The 18,925-nt window shown below is 31.6% G+C and overlaps 1 protein-coding gene across 1 annotated transcript in view; it reads right to left on the reverse strand.

Moving 5' to 3' along the window:
* Positions 1-2,383: 2,383 nt before the first annotated feature.
* The window catches only part of CCDC102B (coiled-coil domain containing 102B), a 620,750-nt gene continuing 604,208 nt past the window's right edge, over positions 2,384-18,925 (reverse strand). Inside the window, 1 exon segment of the mRNA XM_074279195.1 lies at positions 2,384-2,562. Coding sequence (XP_074135296.1) covers positions 2,445-2,562 — 118 coding nt within the window. The 3' untranslated portion in view covers positions 2,384-2,444.

Here is an 18,925-nt window from a genome sequence, read left to right on the forward strand (position 1 = left end):
TGTCTGTTGGTTCTTGAACTTGGCCACTATATTTCTTGGCATTTTTATTTTAGGGTCCCTTTCAGAAGCTGATCGAAGTATTTTTTCAATGTCTATTTTACCCTCTGTTTCCAAAATGTCTGGGCAGTTCTCTTTGATAATTTCCTCGAAAATAGTGTCCAAGCTCTTTTTTTCCTCACATTTTTCAGGGAGTCCGATTATTCTCAAATTTTCTCTCCTGGATCTGTTTTCCACATCTGTTGTCTTTTTAATAAGGTACTTGACATTCTTTTCAATTGTTTCATTTTTCTGATTTTTCTTGACTATTGGTTTCTCCTTGAGTCATTCATTTCTACTTGTTTGAGTATAATTTTCAATGATGTATTTTCTTCACTCACTTTTTTTATATCTTTTGTAATTGTCCAATTGTGTTTTTAAGTGAGTTTTTTTCTTCTATGGAATTTTTTTGCATTTTATCCATTTTCTTTTTTAGAGAGCTGTTTTCTTTTTCCAGCTCACTAATTTTATTCAATAATTTGATCTCTTTATCCCCTCTGCATGACTTCTCCAGGCTCTCTTGCCAAGCTTCCCTTTCCTTTTCCCATTTCTCTTCTAGCTCTCTTGTGAGAACCTTTTTGATTTTCTCTATGAGATTCTTTTGTATTGAACTGCAGATCATATCCCCCTTAGGGGATTCCTCTGGGGACAGTATGTTTTTAGTCTCCTTAGTATTTGAAGTCTGCTCTCTCTCCATACAGAAGCTGTCAATGGTTAGAGCACTTTTGAATTTTTTGTTCATTTTGTCAGAGCGGAATTGAAAAAAACAAATTGACAAGAGAAACAACTGGTCTGTTTTGGAGGGGCTGGGGCTGGATGGTGTTAATGGGCTTCCTCTACAGACTGGGGGGAGGGCAGCAGCGAGCCACTAACAAGACAGCGATGGCTGTGCTACGTCTGCACTCTGAGCCTCTAAGAACGTGCTGAGTCACTCTGGGTGGTGGTGGAGATGGCGGGATTCTGAGAGACACTGGCTTTCTGGGGTTTTATTCTTCACTTCTGGTGTTTACACCCTCTCTGCTGCTCCTGGCTTGCTGTCAAGACCAAATATCCACACTGGGGAAAAAAGTATTTTCACAGAAATGGCAGAGATCTCCCCCTCCCCACTCCAGGTCTGAGTTGTGTGAGCTATCTGTCTCACGATGGCTGCCTGCCCTCAATCTACACCCAGTCTGTTTGACCCTGCCCTGAGCAAACACAGACCTTCTCTGGCGAATTTCAAGGATGTCTTCTGTTGGTGATTATTTGTGGGTTTCTTTTCCAGTCAAGCATTAACTCTGAGGCTTGTCATGAAGTAAATCCTGAGAGAAAACATGGAGCCCAAGCAGCTGTCTGCCTCCATGCTGCCATCTTGGCCGGAAGTCCTATAGATGTTTATTTTTGACACATTCTTCCTATCTACTTCATTAAATCTATATGAATAAATCTATTTGCACTTTTACTACATTTAATAGATTACCCATATCTTCATTTTGTATCTTGATATTTTTCCTACCAATTGTATACTAGTTTTGAGGAACATAGACTTTTAAAAGAATATAATTCAAGGAGTTGATAGTTATTGCAACCATTAGTGTTTGCCTATCAAATAAGTCATGTAAATGATTTTAATAGTGCCATACTATTTCTAAGTATATGTCTCTATCTCTGCACCTTGCTGTGTGACTCAAAATAAGCCACATATTCCAAACTTATAACTGCTTTTTTTATATAAAACACCCTACAAGTTAGTGAAAGGTCAATGGAGACAGAAACCAAATCATCACACTTAGAAAAAATATAGGAGCTATTGAACCACCTTTTATCCCATATGTCTATATCTCTAATTTTTCAAATAAATAAAAAATAATTTTATTGTCAATATACTAATTAATTTTCATTTAATCACGTTAAATTGATAGTAATATTTTGCTAAGTTTACTGATAAAAATGTAAATTAAGGAATTATGTTCTTTATTAAAGCATACTTTTTGTCTCATATGTGCATTATGATGTGTAGGGATGAACAATAAACTTAAGTTTCATTTTTTCTACAATCTTATAAACTATTGTCTCTACTTTTTACATAGCACATTTAAAATTCCACAACTTTTGTCAGTGACAACAAAGAGAGAGGTGCAAAAATATGAACAAGTGTATTTGTGGAAAAAACAACATTAATAGAGTGTATAATTCACACATAAAGTCTCAACCTGTTTCTTTTTCCTTTTATTTTGTTACTTTTCTTTTCCTTTTTCTAGACAATAAGAGAGATACATTTGTTTTATGCAAAACTGTTGGTAAAGGATAAAATGCTTGCAAAATGTCCTATTTCTATATGAAATTTTTACAGTTCATTTCCCTCCTACATTCTATTTCTATTTTCTTTTTCTTGAGTTCTAATTTAATAAATCCACATGTCCCCTGCTTTATGAAACAGAATGGCCACCTTCTTCTTCATTCTCTGCTTCTGTGGAATTCTCAGAGGTATATTTAGCACTCAATTTGATTTCATCCGCAGAACTCATAAATTTTTGTCTCTTCAATCTAGTTAAAAAAAAAAAAAGGAAATATGAAAATGACTAGAAATTCTAGCAAGAAATATTTCAGATAAATAGAAGTATTCTGAACTGTCAAAATACCCACAATTATACTTTTCCAGACCTAGAGGTAGGGAGATGGCTTTAGACACTAACTCTATGACCCTTGGTACTTAACTCTGTTTTATTCATTTTCCTTATCTATAAAATAAGGTGGAGAAGGAAACGGCATAGGACTCCACTGTTTTTGCAAAGAAAACTCCAAATGACTTGAGAAAGAATCAGACATAATTGAAAAAACTGAACAACAAAACTTAAATATTTTGTCTTAATTTTATTTAAGCAAAATAAAAATGGACTGAAGTAGCTTAACTGATCTTTAATCTTATTTTAATCCTAGCATATGCTCATATAATCTGTTGTTTACTCTGAACATGTACATGTGGTACAATGACAGTTCACTAATCATGAGACAGGGAAGGAATTATTTGCAATAAATTAAATGTGATCAGGTAAATTGGAGAGAAATCTAAAATAATCATCTAGGCAACAAAAGGTGCTGGGGTCTTAATAAATCAAGTGTTAAATACATGACAGTGACTATTATCTCAGCTCTCAATTTTTAGTAAGAGATATTTAAACTTTACAATCAGATGAAATAATTTATAAAATAATATAAACTTTGTTGTTTAGACAAATCAAAAAAATGAACAGTCATGGATACATGAACATACTCTTTTCATAAATCAGAAAATTTGAGCAAAACAGATAGATGAGAGACAGATGGATAAATAGATAGATGATTAGATAGATAGATAGAAAGACAGAGCACACAGTTGAGATTTGTAAATTTTTTAAGAATCTGTATTTAAGATATGTATATTTGTATATGTATATGTGCATATACACCTGTGGCAGTGACACACATGGACATGCACATATACTTGTAGAAAACTAAGCTGAATAATAGAAATGAAAAATAATAGATATTTGCCTATTTATATGCATATATGTGTATATAAATATGTGTGTACTCATGTGCATATATGTGTTAATGTATATAATATTTTGACATAGTATCTCAGAGAAGTTTTAATTTGAATTTTTTTAAATTTGTTTTTTAATTTTTTGTACTATATTTTGCTTTATAAATCATGCTGGGAGAGAAAAATCAGAACAAAAGGGAAAAACCATGGGAGAGATTAAAAAAAAAAAAAACAGAAAAAAAGAAATGAACATAGGAAGTATTGATTTACATTCAGTCTCCTTAGATCTCTTTTCTAGGTGCAGTTAGCATTGTCTGTCAAAAGACTATTGGGATTGCTTTGAATTACTGAACCACTGAGAAAACCAACTCTTTCATAATTGATCATCTCACAGTCTTACTGTTATTGAATACAATGTATTCCTGGTTCTGCTTGTTTTGTTTAAGATCAGTTCATGCAAATCTTTCCAGACCTTTCTATAATCAACTTGTTCATCATTTTTATAGAACAATAATATTCCTTTACCTTCATGTAGCACAGCTTGTTCAGTCATTTCCCAATTGATGGGCACCCACAACTGTAACAGTTCTTTAATACCATGAAAAAGCTGCCACAAACATTAATGATCGCTAGTTCTTTGGTTATAAAATCCTCCCTTCACCAAAGATATAATACTAAATTATCCCTTGTTTTCCTAATTTGTTTATGATATCATGCTTTTTGCCCAAATCATGTATTCGGTTTGACTTTATTTATTTATTTATTTATTTTTTTGCCTGAGGCTGGGGTTAACTGACTTGCCCAGGGTCACACAGTTAGGAAGTATTAAGTGTCTGAGACCAGATTTGAACTCCGGTCCTCCTGAATTCAGGGCTGGTGCTCTATCCCCTGTGCCACCTAGCTGCCCCTGACTTTATTTTTTAATGAAGTGTGAGATATAGGTCTATGCTGACTTTCTGATGTTATTTTGCAATTTGCCAAACAATTTTTGCCAAATAGTGAGTTCTTATTTTTGGCAGTTTATCAAATACTAGATTGCTATTCAATTATTTCAATTATTGTGCTGTGTGTAAGTACCAAATAGTTTTGCTTACTACTGCTTTATAATACAGTTTTAAATTAGGTACAGCTAAGCCACCATCTCTTGTATTTTTTGTTCATTAATTCTCTTGATATCCATGCCCTTTTGTTCTTCCAGATGAATTTTGTTATTATATGTTCTAATTCTACAAAGTAAAGCTTTGACAATTTCATTGGTATGACACTGAACAAGTAGACCAATTAAGGCAGAATTGTCATTTTATTATATTAGCTCATCCCAGACATGAACAATTGATATTTTTTTCCAATTATTTTGATCTCATTTTATTTGTTTGAGAAGTGTTTTGTAACTATGTTCATATAGTTTTTGGGTTTGTCTTGGCAGGTAGATAAAAAATAGAGTATTTTATTTTATCTACAGTAATTTTAAATGGAATTTTTCTTCCTATTTCTTGCTAATGGGCTTTGTCAGTAATATATAGAAATGCTGCTGATTTGTGTGTATTTATTTTATATCATGTGACTTTGCTAAAATTGTGAATTGTTTCCAGGGAATTTTTCTATGATATATAATATACATAACTTATACATATAATATATAATATATGCAATATATATATATATGTAGTCTAAGTATATTATCATGTCATCTGCCAAGAACGATAGTTATATTTCCTTATTCTCTATTCTAATTGCTTTAATTTATTTTTATCTTCTTATAGCTAAAACCAACATTTCTAACAATGTTGACTAATAGTGATGATAATGGGAATCCTCGTTTTGCTTGTTATCTTTTTGGGAATGCATCCAGCTCCTTTCTATAAAATGTAATGTTTGCTGGAGGTTTTAAATATATACTGATTATTATTTTTCAGGAAAGCTCCCTTTATCCTTAAGGAAATCCTTAGGGAAAATGATTTTTAATTTCCTTTCTCTATTTTGGCTCTTCTGGTTTAGGTATCATTGCTATATTTGTGCCATAGAAAACAACCTTTTTACCTATTGTTCCAAATAGTTTTCATAGTACTGGAATTAAATATTCTTTAAATATTTGTTTAAAATCTCTCGTGAATCCATCTGACCTTGGAGATTTTTTTTTTTTAGGGAGTTCATTAATGACTTCTTCAATTTCTTTTTTTTCTGTAATGGGCCTATTTAAGTATTTTATTTCCTATTCTGTGAATTTGGGCAATTAATATTTTTATAAATATTCATCCATTTAATGTAAATAGCAGACATGCTTCTATAGAATTGGGGGGAAAATGCTCCTAATTATGGCTGTAATTTTTTTTTTCATTGGTGGTGGTAATTTTATCCCTTTCATTTTTAATACTGGTAATTAAAGAATGGTTTATCTATTTTGTTAGTTTTTTCATAAAACAAACTCTTTGTTTTGTTTATTAGTTCAATAGTTGTTATTTAGTTTCTATTTTATTAATCTCTCCTTTCATAATTTTTAAATTGGTACTTAATTGGAAAATTTTTATGTTCTTTTTCTAGCTTTTTTTAGTTACATGCCTCTTTCTCTGCTTTATTTATGTAGCTATTTAGTGATATAAAATTTCCCTTAAGAAGTGCTTTTACAGCATTCCATAGATTTGTTTTGTCTCATTATTGTCATTTTTCTTGGATGAAATTATGGATTTTTTTCTGTTCTTTCTTGTTTAACACATTTATTCTTCAGAATTATATTATTTGATTTCCAATTGGATTTTTTTCTGTCTTTCCCTGGCCCTTTATTGAAAGTAATTACTTATTGCATTGTGATCTGAAAAGGAAGAATTTACTGTTTCTGTCTTTATGCATTTGAATGTGAGGTTTTTATGTCCTAATGCACAGTTATTTCTGTGTAGGTCCATATACTGCTGAGAAAAAGATGTATTTCTTTCTATCCCCATTAAATCTAGGTTTTCAGGGATCCTATTAATGTTCCTAGCTTATTCTACTGTTTAAGTAGTTGTTTTCCTCATTTTTCCCTTTCATTTTCAAACTGCTGATTCTCTCATGTGTGTCTTTCATTTCTTTTCTCATATTTTCTTCTAGCTCACTTTTTTTTTGGTCTTTTGAAGTCTTCTATGAGCATTTCCAAGAAACCTTTTTGGATTTGCAATGATTTATCTCACTCTTCTGCATATATTGTGTCCTCATCTGAGTTTGTGCTTGTGGCTGCTTTTTATGATTAAGGTTCTTTGCTGTTTCTTGTTCATTTTTCCCCTTTTCTTTTGGTATTTTGTATTTTTTACTTTTAAGATATAGCTCTTGGAGAGTGGAGCCAAGATGGCAGAGAAGATACACTCAAATTTGTAAGCTCTCTTCTTCCCTCAATACCAACTAGTTAAATCAGCCTCAAAAATAATACTGGACTGATAAAAACCACAAGGATTAGAAGCACAACTTACCAGATGAAGAAAATTGGGAATTTCAACAAAAAAGGTTGGTTCTGAGGGGAGGAAAAAAATATCAGCATGGACAGAGTTGGACTAAGAGCTAGCACACTGTGCCAAATAGGCTGGGGAGAACTGTGGGATCAGAGAAGCCACTGAGATCTTTGGAGAAAACTGAATGTTGATAGAAAGGAGTATACTTTCTTCTCAGCAGTTCATGGAACCTATACAAAAATTGACCATATATTGGGACATAAAGATGTCAAAATTAAATGCAGGAAAGTAGAAATAGTAAATGCCTTCTTCTCAGATCACAATGCAATGAAAACTACATTAAATGAGAAGTTAGGGGTAAATACATTAAAAAGTAATTGGAAACTAAATAACCTCATCTTGAAGAATGACTGGGTAAAACAGCAAATTATAGAAACAATAATTTCACCCAAGATAATGACAATGATGAGACATCATACCAAAATTTGTGGGATGCAGCTAGAGCGGTAATGAGGGGAACTTTTATATATTTAGAGGCTTATTTGAATAAAATAGAGAAAGAAAAGATTATTGAATTGGGCCTGCAAGTTAAAAAGCTAGAAAAAGAACAAATTAAACACCCTAACCAAAAATCAAACTTGAAATACAAAAATTAAAAGGAGAAATCAATAATATTGAAAGTAAAACAACAACAACAACAACAAAAACAAAACAAAACAAAACAAACAAACAAAAACTATCGAATTAATAAATAAAACTAAGAGTTGGTTTTAAGAAAAAGCCAAAAAAGTAGATAAACCTTTGGTAAATCTGATCAGAAAAAGGAAAGAGGAAAATCAAATTGTTAGCTTTAAAAATGAAAAGGGGGATCTTTCCACCAATGAAGAGGAAATTAGAGAAATAATGAGTTAACTTTGCCCAACTTTATGCCAATAAATTTGATAATTTAAGTGAAATGGATGACTACCTCCAAAAATATAGGCTTCCTAGATTAACATAAGAGGAGGTAAATTGCTTATATAGTCCCATTTCAGAAAAAGAAATAGAACAAGCTATCAATCAACTCCCCAGGAAAAAAAATCCCCAGGACCAGATGGATTTACATGTGAATCCTACCAAACCTTTAAAGAACAATTAGCCCCAATGGTATATAAACTATTTGAAAAAATAGGGGATAAAGGAGTCCTATTAAACTCCTTTTATGACACAGACATGGTACTGATACCTAAACCAGGTAGGTTGAAAACTGAGAAAGAAAACTATAGACCAATCTCCTTAATGAATAATGGTGCTAAAATCTTAACTAAGATATTAGCAAAAAGACTTCAGAAAATCATCCCCACGATAATACACTATGATCAAGTAGGATTTATATCAGGAATGCAGGGGTGGTTTAATATTAGGAAAACTATTAGTATAATTGACCATATTAATAATCAGATTATTAAAAACCATATGATCATCTCAATAGATGCAGAAAAAGCATTTTATAAATACAACATCTATTCCTACTAAAAACACTTGAGAGTATAGGAATAAATGGAATAGTCTGGAGCATATATTTAAGATCATCAGTAAGCATAATATGTAATGGAGATCAACGGGAACATTTCCAAGTAAAATCAGGAGTGAAACAAAGTGGACCACTATCACCATTACTATTCAATATTGCATTAGAAATGCTAGCCTTGGCAATAAGATTCGAGAAAGAGATTAAAGGAATACGAGTAGATAATGAGGAAATCAAACAGTCACTCTTTGCAGATGATATGATAGTATACTTAGAGAACCCCAGAGATTCTAATAAAAAGTTATTAGAAATCATTCACAACTTTAGCAATGTTGCTGGATACAAAATAAATCCATATAAATCCTCAGCATTTTTATACATCACCAACAAAATGCAACTGCAAGAGATACAAAGAGAAATTCCATTCCAAACAAATGTTGACAGTATAAAATATTTGGGAATGCATATACCAAAGAAATGTCAGGAATTATATGAACAAAATTACAAAACAATTGCCACAAAAATAAAGTCAGATTTAAATAATTGGACAGACATTCAGTGCCTGTGGATAGGCCGAGCGAATATAATAAAGATGACAATACTCCCCAAACTAATCTTTTTATTTAGTGCTATACCAATCAGACTCCCAAGAAACTATTTTAATGACTTAGAAAAAAATAACAACAAAATTCATTTGGAAGAATAAAAGGTCGAGAATTTCAAGGAAATTAATGAAAAAAAAAAAAAAAGTCAGATGAATGTGTTCTAGCTGTACCTGTTCTAAAGCTGTATTATAAAGCAGCAGTCACCAAAACCATTTGGTATTGGCTAAGAAATAGACTTGTTGATCAGTGGAACAGATTAGGTACACAGGACAAATAGGGTACAACTATAGCAATCTAGTTTTTGACAAACCCAAAGATATCAACTTTTGGGATAAGAATTCATTATTTGAAAAAAAAACTGTTGGGAAAACTGGAAATTAGTATGGCAGAAATTAGATATGGACCCACACTTAACACCATATACCAAGATAAGATCAAAATGGGTCCATGATTTAGGCATAAAGAATGAGATCATAAATAGATTAGAGGAACAGAGCATAGTCTACCTTTCAGAGCTGTGGAGGAGGAAGGAATTTATGACCAGAGGAGAACTAGAGATCATTATTGATGACAAAATAGAAGATTTTAATTACATCAAATTAAAAAGTTTATGTATAAACAATACTAATGCAAACAAGATTAGAAGGGAAGTAACAAATTGGGAATATATTTTTACAGTTAAATGCTCCAATAAAGGCCTCATTTCCAAAATCTATAGAGAACTGACCCTAATTTATAAGAAATCAAACCACTTTCCAATTGATAAATGATCAAAGTATACGAACAGACAATTTTCAGATGATGAAATTGAAACTATATCCACTTGTTTGAAAGTGTTCCAAGTCGCTACTGATCAGAGAAATGCAAATTAAGAGAACTCTGAGATACCACTACACACCTGTCAGATTGGCTAAGATGACATGAACAAATAATGATGAATGTTGGAAGGGATGTGGGAAAACTGGGACATTGTTGGTGGAGTTGTGAAAGAATCCAGCCATTCTGGAGAACAATTTGGAACTATGCCCAAAATGTTATCAAACTGTGTATACCCTTTGACCTAGCAGTGGATTTATATCTCAAAGAAATACTAAAGAAGGGAAAGGGACCTGTATGTGCCAAAATGTTTGTAGCAGCTCTTTTTGTAGTGGCTAGAAACTGGAAAATGAATGGATGTCCATCAATTGGAGAATGGTTAGGTAAATTATGTTATATGAATGTTATGGAATATTATTGCTCTGTAAGAAATGACCAGCAGGATGAATACAGAGAGGTTTGGAGAGACTTACATGAACTGATGCTGAGTGAAATGAGCAGTTCCAGAAGATCACTATACACTTCAACAACAATACTGTATGAAGATATATTTTGATGGAAGTGGATATCCTCAACATCAAGAAGATCCAACTTACTTTCAGTTGATCAATGATGGATAGAAACAACTACACCCTGAGAAGGAATAGTGGGAATTGATTGTAATCTGTTAGCACTACTGTCTTTCTACCCAGGTTATTTATACCTTCGGAATCCAATTCTTAATGTGCAACAAGAAAATTGGATTTACACACATATATTGTATCTAGGTCATACTGTAACACATTTAATACATATGGGATTGCCTGTCATCTAGGGGAGGGAGTAAAGGGAGGGAGGGGGAAATTTGGAAAAATAAATACAAGGGATAATACTATAAAAAATACTCATGCATATGTACTGTCAAAAAAATTTATAATTACAAAATTAATAAAAAAATAAAAAGATCTAGCTCTGCTCCTGGGTAATGGTGGTGCTTTCAGTGCAGCTATGAACCTTGAATTGGAGCACAGCAGCTGCTTGTCTTTGTAGTGATTACCTTTGCTTGCTCTGTTCAGGAAACAGCCTGGTTTCCCAAAGTTTTCCTTTTGTCCTGGGACTGGAAGCTGCCACACTAATTTTCTCTATTACTGAGCCAGAACTGAGAATTTTAGTTGTTCAACTGCCATGTTTAAGACTCTCTCATGGGCTTGTTTCACTCCATCAGGCTTTGTTCAGTGGCTTGGTTTCATATAGTTTTCTAGGGAAACTTGAAGACTTGAGCAGCTTCCTTTCTTTACTCTACCATTTTGGCTCTATACCTGGAGCTTTGTATATAATATTTTAAAATTTAAATGCATGTATATACACATATGTACATATATATATATATATTACTTTTAAAATTTGCTATACCAACTTTAACTGTCTATATCAATTAACTTACAAAAATAATTGAACTTTTTCATTTAATTTTGGCGGTAATTTGGTACTTTAGTGAATAGAATTGCAAAACCTTGTGTTCCAATTCACCCCTTCTCCTACATCGTTTAGATGGTAAGTAGTCCAATATTTGTTAAATATAGTAGAAATATGTTAAATCCAATATATGCATACATATTTATACAATTATCTTGAAACAAAAGAAAAATCAAATTAAACCAGAAAAAAAAGAAGCAAAATAAAATGCAAGCAAACAGCAACAAAGAGTGAAAATGCTATGTTGTGAAACACTGAGTTATCACAGTCCTCTCTCTGGATGTAGATGGCTCTCTTCATCACTAAAACTTTGAAATTGACTTGAATCATCTCTTTGTTGAAGAGAGCTATATCTGTCAGAATTGATCATCGTATAATCTTGTTGTTTCCATGTATAATGATCTCCTGGTTCTGACCATTTTGCTTAGCATCAGTTCATGTAAATCTCTCCAGATCTCTCTGAAAACATCCTGCTGGTAATTCCTTACAGAACAATAATATTCCATAGCATTCATATACTATAATTTATTCAGCCATTCTCTAATTGAGGGGCATCAATTCAGTTTCCAGTTTCTTGCCACTATAAAAAAGGTTGCCATAAACATTTTTTGCCTATATGGGTCCCTTTTCCTCCTTTAATATCTCTTTGGGATAAAAGCCCAAACATTGTTGGATCAAAGGGCATGCACGGTTAGATAACTTTTTAAGAGCACAGTTCCTAACTCTCTCCAGAATGTTTGCATCCATTCACGATTTCACCAACAATGTATTAGTCTCCCAGTTTTCTCACATGCCCTCCAACATTCATCATTATCTTTTCCTATCATCTTAGCTAATCTGAGAGTTTTTAGTGGTATCTCAAAGTTGTGTTAATTTGCATTTTCCTGATCAATAGTGATTTAGAGCACCTTTTGTTATAATGAGTAGTTTCAATTTCTTCATCTGAAAATTGTCATTTCATATCCTTTGACCATTTATCAACTGGTGAATGACTTGAATTCTTATAAATTTGAGTCCATTCTCTATATAATTTAGAAATGAGGCTTTTATCAGGAAATAGAAAAAAATGTTTTCCCAATTTATTGCTTCTCTTTTAATTTTGTCTGCCTTAGTTTTTATTTGTACAAAAACTTTTTAACTTAATATAATGAAAATTATCTATTTTGTAATCAATGATGATATCCAATTCTTCTTTGGTCACAAATTCCTTCATCCTCCACAGCTCTGAGAGGTAAACTATCATATGTTCTTCTAAGTTGTTTATAATATCATTCTTTATGAATAGGTGTGGAGGCTTAGATCTTTCTGTCTCATCTACAATTCATCTTTCTTTAATGTGTTATTGATCCCAAGTAGAAAGTAAATACTTTGAGAGCAGAAAAATCTCCTTTTCTCTAATTATACCCCACCCCCAGATTTAACACAATACTTAGAATGTTCTATTTTTTTTTTTTTTGTCTCTTTCTCTTATATGGTAACTGATTTAGCTACCATACTTAGTCCAAATTAGATCATTTATTGATACAGAATAAATTTGTTTTAATGAAATAATTACTTTAAAATTAATTATTTTTAAATACAGAGATCACTAAAGATGTCCCATTTGAACATTTTTCCTTATTGCCAGAATCATAAAATATGCTTAATGATTATGTAATGCAATAATGGAATTTAATATATTCATTCTAAAAAGCATAATGTACTTATTACTAAATGAGTAACCTAAAAAAATGTTCTAATTCCCAAAATTTGACTTTCTATTAGTATCTTATTTGATAGAAAGCAAATTGTTGGTGCTATTGTTATAGACATGTATTTGAAGGTATCCAAGCTTATTTGATAAACTATCATTTCAGTTTCCAAGCAACAAAAACTCAAATACACAGTGTAAGAATACTCTTCTTTTATATCTCAAGAGAACCAGAAAATTAGAGAATTAAAAGAAAAAACAGTCAACTCAAAACCATGAATAAAAATGATTAAACCAATATAGTATATCATATCCACTTGGAATACACCTAAACTGCATATTTAAAAACAATTTAATTTATCTTGCAATATAAAATCCTTTCTAACAGAAATACAAAGACCATTTTGATAATGATCCTGGCTTTCAGTTGTAAAATCTCAATTATCAAAGCTAATGTGCCCTCATGAAATAAGGTAGTGGAAAGAGTTGGCAGTTTGATGCCACTATCTTCAATAGATTACTAAAGACACAAATTAATTTTAGCCAATTCTCATGCTGGTAGTACAAATTGATGAAAATGCTATACATTATGTTTGAAATTGATAACAACCCAATACTTTATTAAATTGAACATTATTTTGAATAACAAGGTTTTTAAATATTTCTTTATGAAAATATGAATGAGTAATATTATGAATTTTTATTGAAAAATAAAGTACTCTGCATTTGCATTAAATTAAAGGTATTTTCATTTGGAAATCAGAGTGGTTGTTGTTGTGGTGGTGGTGGTTGTTGTTGTTGTTGTTGTTGTTGTTGTTGTTGTTGTTTTTCTTTATAAGTAATCTGGAACTCAATTGGGCACTTGGGGTGTGAAAAGTGAAAAGAAATGCCTCTCTGGCAGGACTCTGTTACTTTGTTCAAATTTTGATTCAGGTCACACTCCTGGGTAGCAATATTAGGTCTAAAAGTACCATTAACAGAACAGAGCTTGCATCCACAATGAAAAGGGGACCATCTTCATAGTTCAAAGGCAAGAAAGAGTGGTCATGGCTTCTCACAGACCAAGAGAGTACTAAACACATCTGTCCTTAGATCAAACCACATTTAAAGAACTGAAAACGTAGAAGTCCCTAACAGTATGTTTGAAAACAGCTACACAAAACACCTGAAGCTTGGAACAATGCACTTTCCATCTTCAAAGTGGATCCTTACTTTAATAAAGTGTTAAAAATCAAATAACAGGCTAGGAAAATAGGCCAACAATAGAAAAAAAACTTCTGATCCTCAAAAATATGTAGAATTAAATCATCTTATAAGAATAAGAACCATTTCCCAATTAATAAATGATCTAATGATATGAACTGTTTTCACATGAAGTAATTAAATCTAGCTGTAGTCATGTAGGAAAAATAATGTCATAACTCACTTCTGATGGGGTAAATGTAAATTAATACAATTTTTAAATACTACTACATACCTATTAGATTGGATAATAGGAAAGAAAAATAAAAAAACAAATGAGACATTAATGCTCTGTAGATTTCTTAACCAATTCAACTAGTCTGTAAGGTAATTTGGAACTATGCTCAAAATGCTATAAAATTTGGGGGCAAAGAATTTGAAGTTGAGGGGATGCCTATCATTTGGGGATTGGCAGGAAAAAAAATGTGTTATATGATTGTGCTATTACAAATGATTAGCAAGATACTTTCAGAAATAAGTGGAAATACTTCCATGAGCTAATGCAAAGTGAAATGTATCATAAACAAAATAACATCAGCATTATTTTTAAATGTTTTAATTTTTTTTCTAGTTATCCATGTACATTAACTTTTCAAATACAATTTTATTTTTTAAAAATTTAGTTTAATCCTATATTTATTAATTTTATTAAATAAAATTTTAAATAAAAATCATATTGAGAGAGAAAATCAGAACAAAAGAGAAAAAACCACAAGAGAAAAAAAGTGAACATAGCACATATTGATTTATATTTAATATCCATAGTTCTTTTTCTGGATGCAGATGGCATTTTCTATTCATAGTTTATTGAGATTGTTTTGGATCCCTGAAGCTTGAGAATATCTAATTTTTTTATAGTTGATCATTGCATAATCTTGCTGTTACTGTGTACAGCATATTTCTGGTTCTCCTTGTTTTGCTCAGTATCAGTTCATATAAATCTTTTTCAGGCCTTTCTAAAATCATTTTTTCATTATTTTTTATACAACAATGATATTCCATTACCTTCATATAGCCATTGTCTATATTGATGGGCAATTATTCATTTTCCACTTCTTTACTACTACAAAAAGATCTGTTATAAACATGTTTGCACATGTGAGTCATTTTTCCTTCTTTATGCTTTCCTTGGGATACAGATATAATAGTGCTATTAATGGTTCAAAGGGAATACACAAATTTTATAGTCCATTGGGCATAGATGCAAAGTGCTTTTCAGAATTGTGGATCATTTTACAGTTCTATCAATAATGCATTAATGTCCCAGATATCCCACATCCTCCTTCAACATTTATCATTAATTTTTTTCTGTCATTTTAGCCAATCTGAGATGTGTGAAGTGGTACTTCAGACTTGTATCTCTCTATTCAGTAGATTTGGAGCACTTTTTTTTAATATGACAATAGAGAGCTGCAATTTTATTATGTGAAAATTATCGGTTCATATCCTTTGACCAATTATCACTTTGGGGAATGATTTATATTCTTATAAATTATATAATTTAGAAATGAAATCTTTATCAGAAATACTGACTATAAAATTTCCCCCCAGCTTTGTACTTCCCTTTTAATCTTGTTTGTATGGGGTTCTTTGTGCAAAACCTTTTTTAATTAAGGTAGTCAGGGTTGTCCATTTTTCACTTTTACAATGTTTTCTAATTCTTTGATCACAAATTTCTCCCTTTTCCAAAAATCTGAAATTATTCCTTGATCTCCTAATTTATTTTTATGGTATCATCCTTTATGCCTGGTTAAGTGTGATACTGCTAGGAATATAATTTTTTCATTGATTCATATTCTTGACTTTTTTTTCTTCCAGATGAATTTTGCTATTATTTTTCTAACTCTATGAAATTATTTTGGCAGTTTAATTGCATGACACTGAATAGACCAATTTAAGTGGAATTATCATTTTTATTATATTAGCTTGGCTTACCTATGGACAATTGATATTTTCCCAATTGTTTACATATGAATTTATTTATATAAAACATGTTTTGTAACTGTCTTCACATAGTTCCTGAGTTTGTCTTGGCAGGTGGACTACCAAATATTTTATATTTTCTGCAATTATTTTAAATTGAATTTCTCTGTCTCTTGCTGCTGAGTTTTGTCAGTAATATTTGGAAATGCTGATGATTGATGTGGGTTTATTTTACATCCTGCAACTTTGCTAAAGCTGGTAATTATTTCAAGTTGTTTTTTGAATGATTTTTTTAGAATTCTGTAAGTATATCATTATATCATCCACAAAGAGTAAAAAAAAAAAAAACTCTTTATTACCTATTCTAATTCTTTTAATTTAAGCAACATTTCTAGTACAATACTGAATAATAGTGGTGATAATGAACATTCATTTTTCACCTTGATTTTGTTTGGAATGTGTCCAATTTTTTCTCCATCACAAATAATGCTTGCTTTTGGTTTTAAGATGGTACCACTTATTATTTTAAGGAAAATTTCCTTCATCCTTTTGCTTTCTAATGTTTTTAATAGGAACGGGCACTTTATTAAAAGCTTTTTTTTTTTTGCATCTATTGAGATTATCACATGGTATCTGTGGGTTTTGTTATTGATATGGTCGATTATGGTAATAGTTTTCCTGATATTGAATAAGCCCTCCATTCCTGTTATAAATTCCACTTAGTCATTATCCTGTAGAAAAAATTTGCATACCAGTAACATTTTAAGATAATCAGCTGATTCATTCACAGCTGATTATCTTAAAATGTTACTGGTATGCAAATTTTTTTACAGGACAGCGATATAGTTAGTTTTTTTTTTTTTTTTTTTTTTTTTTTTTAATGGACTACCATATTGGAACAGTCTTTCATAAAAATAAAAAAAAAAGATTTGAGCAAAACTAAAAAAGAAATGATTCTGTTTCATCAGATATGCAATATCCCTCATTTGTAGTCTCTTGCACTCCAACTACTAAGAGAAGGAAATCACTTTTTTGGCACTTGTTTTTTGGAACCAAGATTGCAGGCATCAGTGTTAAGAAAGAAAGTGAAGAACTAGGAGTGTGTCTAGTATCTAATTCAGAGTATAATCAAAGAGGGTGATTAGAATGATATACATTCTGAAGGCTGTTTAAATCCTGGATAAACTTAAATATGTTTATTTCAATCAGGTATATTTACTATTTTATGCCTAGATGTGATTACTTAAGCACAAGTATATAAAAGCCCTGTCATTCAGCTTTTCCTGAAATCTCTCCAATTGATTAAATTTTTCTGTCCCTCTTCATAAGGATGTACTTTAAAGCAACTGACTATTAACTGGGATAAATCTACAATGTCTCTTGGTCTTATTTTCTTCATGTATATAATTATCTTTAAGGAAACTTTCTAAGTCTAAATGCAATGATTAGAGTATGTGTTGGCTTGTAAGAATGAACTAAAAATTGACTTGGAAAATAAAAAACTAAGAAGTTGTGAATAAATATATAAAATGTTTTGATTTTCTAAAAAAAATTGTTGCTAAATAAACATTAAAATCAAATACTGTCAACAAAGACTAGCATACTTTATGTTTCACCAAAACCAAGCATAGGAAAAATATTAAGAAAGCTATTAAAGATACATCCCATTGTGTCCAGTTATAAAGAAGGATGTGCTTGATTTCTTATCTAAATATGTATCTCAATACTTTTGTTAGCTAATGACACTTATAAACTTCTATGGACAATTTTATGTACAGAAACCTGTGCCATCATTTGAATTATAATCCTGTATTTGTGATTGTATTAACTGAATCTCAGAGCTGGAAGAAACCTCAGATACAAACTATTTCATAATATAAGTTGTTATGGGCCAGAACTCTTAACTTGAAACAAAGCATTCTTACAAAGTAGTAAGTCAGTGGAATTGATAGAGAAAATAGTTATCTAATTTAGCATTGGTCCATATGATTGATTTAATCCTACAAGGAGATGTTATGGGCCAAAACTTGAAACAACAAATGATAAATCTAGTTTATCATTGATTTAATCCTACAATAAATAATGGTTTCCTAGTGATATAATTATTGGTGTATACTTAGTGTGGGACATGTAAACTAGAAGCTCTCAGGGCCAGAAAGGACAATCACACCAGAAGCTCTCAGATGCTGAAATAGATTCATTCCATCGTCCATCTTTGTTGTGTCTGGAGGCTGAAGCATAAACCTTTGAATTTGGGGAGATTCAGAAGCTAGAGAAGACAGGCAGGAGCTCAAGCTCTCAGAACCAAAGAGAGAGAAAGGCATCCATAAAAACTAGCCAATCCCCAAGTGAAGGAGATAGGACTTTGAAAGAGGCAATAAAGGATTTGGACTTCAATCCCTGGCTGCACTTGTGGTGATTACTGAACTGAAATGAAGACTGCCTCTAGAGACCCCAAGAAAAACTCAACAAGAGAACAGTACATTTTAGAGAGAACACCACATTTTTGGCACCCAACATGGGGCTAAGAACCTTCATCTGTGACTCAGAAATTAGGGTGAGTACAAAAATAGACAAGGAAACTGTGTTAAAGGGCTAAAGTAGTACTTAACTAAAATGGGACCGAGGTTTAGAAAACAGTCTTCTTTTCCAATTCAAGGAAAATGTGTAGAGAGAATTGTCAGACTTATGAAAAGCTAAGGTTTGATTGTAACTTGGGAGCAG

Source organism: Sminthopsis crassicaudata, chromosome 1, assembly GCF_048593235.1.
Source record: "Sminthopsis crassicaudata isolate SCR6 chromosome 1, ASM4859323v1, whole genome shotgun sequence".
Classification (NCBI taxonomy): domain Eukaryota; kingdom Metazoa; phylum Chordata; class Mammalia; order Dasyuromorphia; family Dasyuridae; genus Sminthopsis; species Sminthopsis crassicaudata.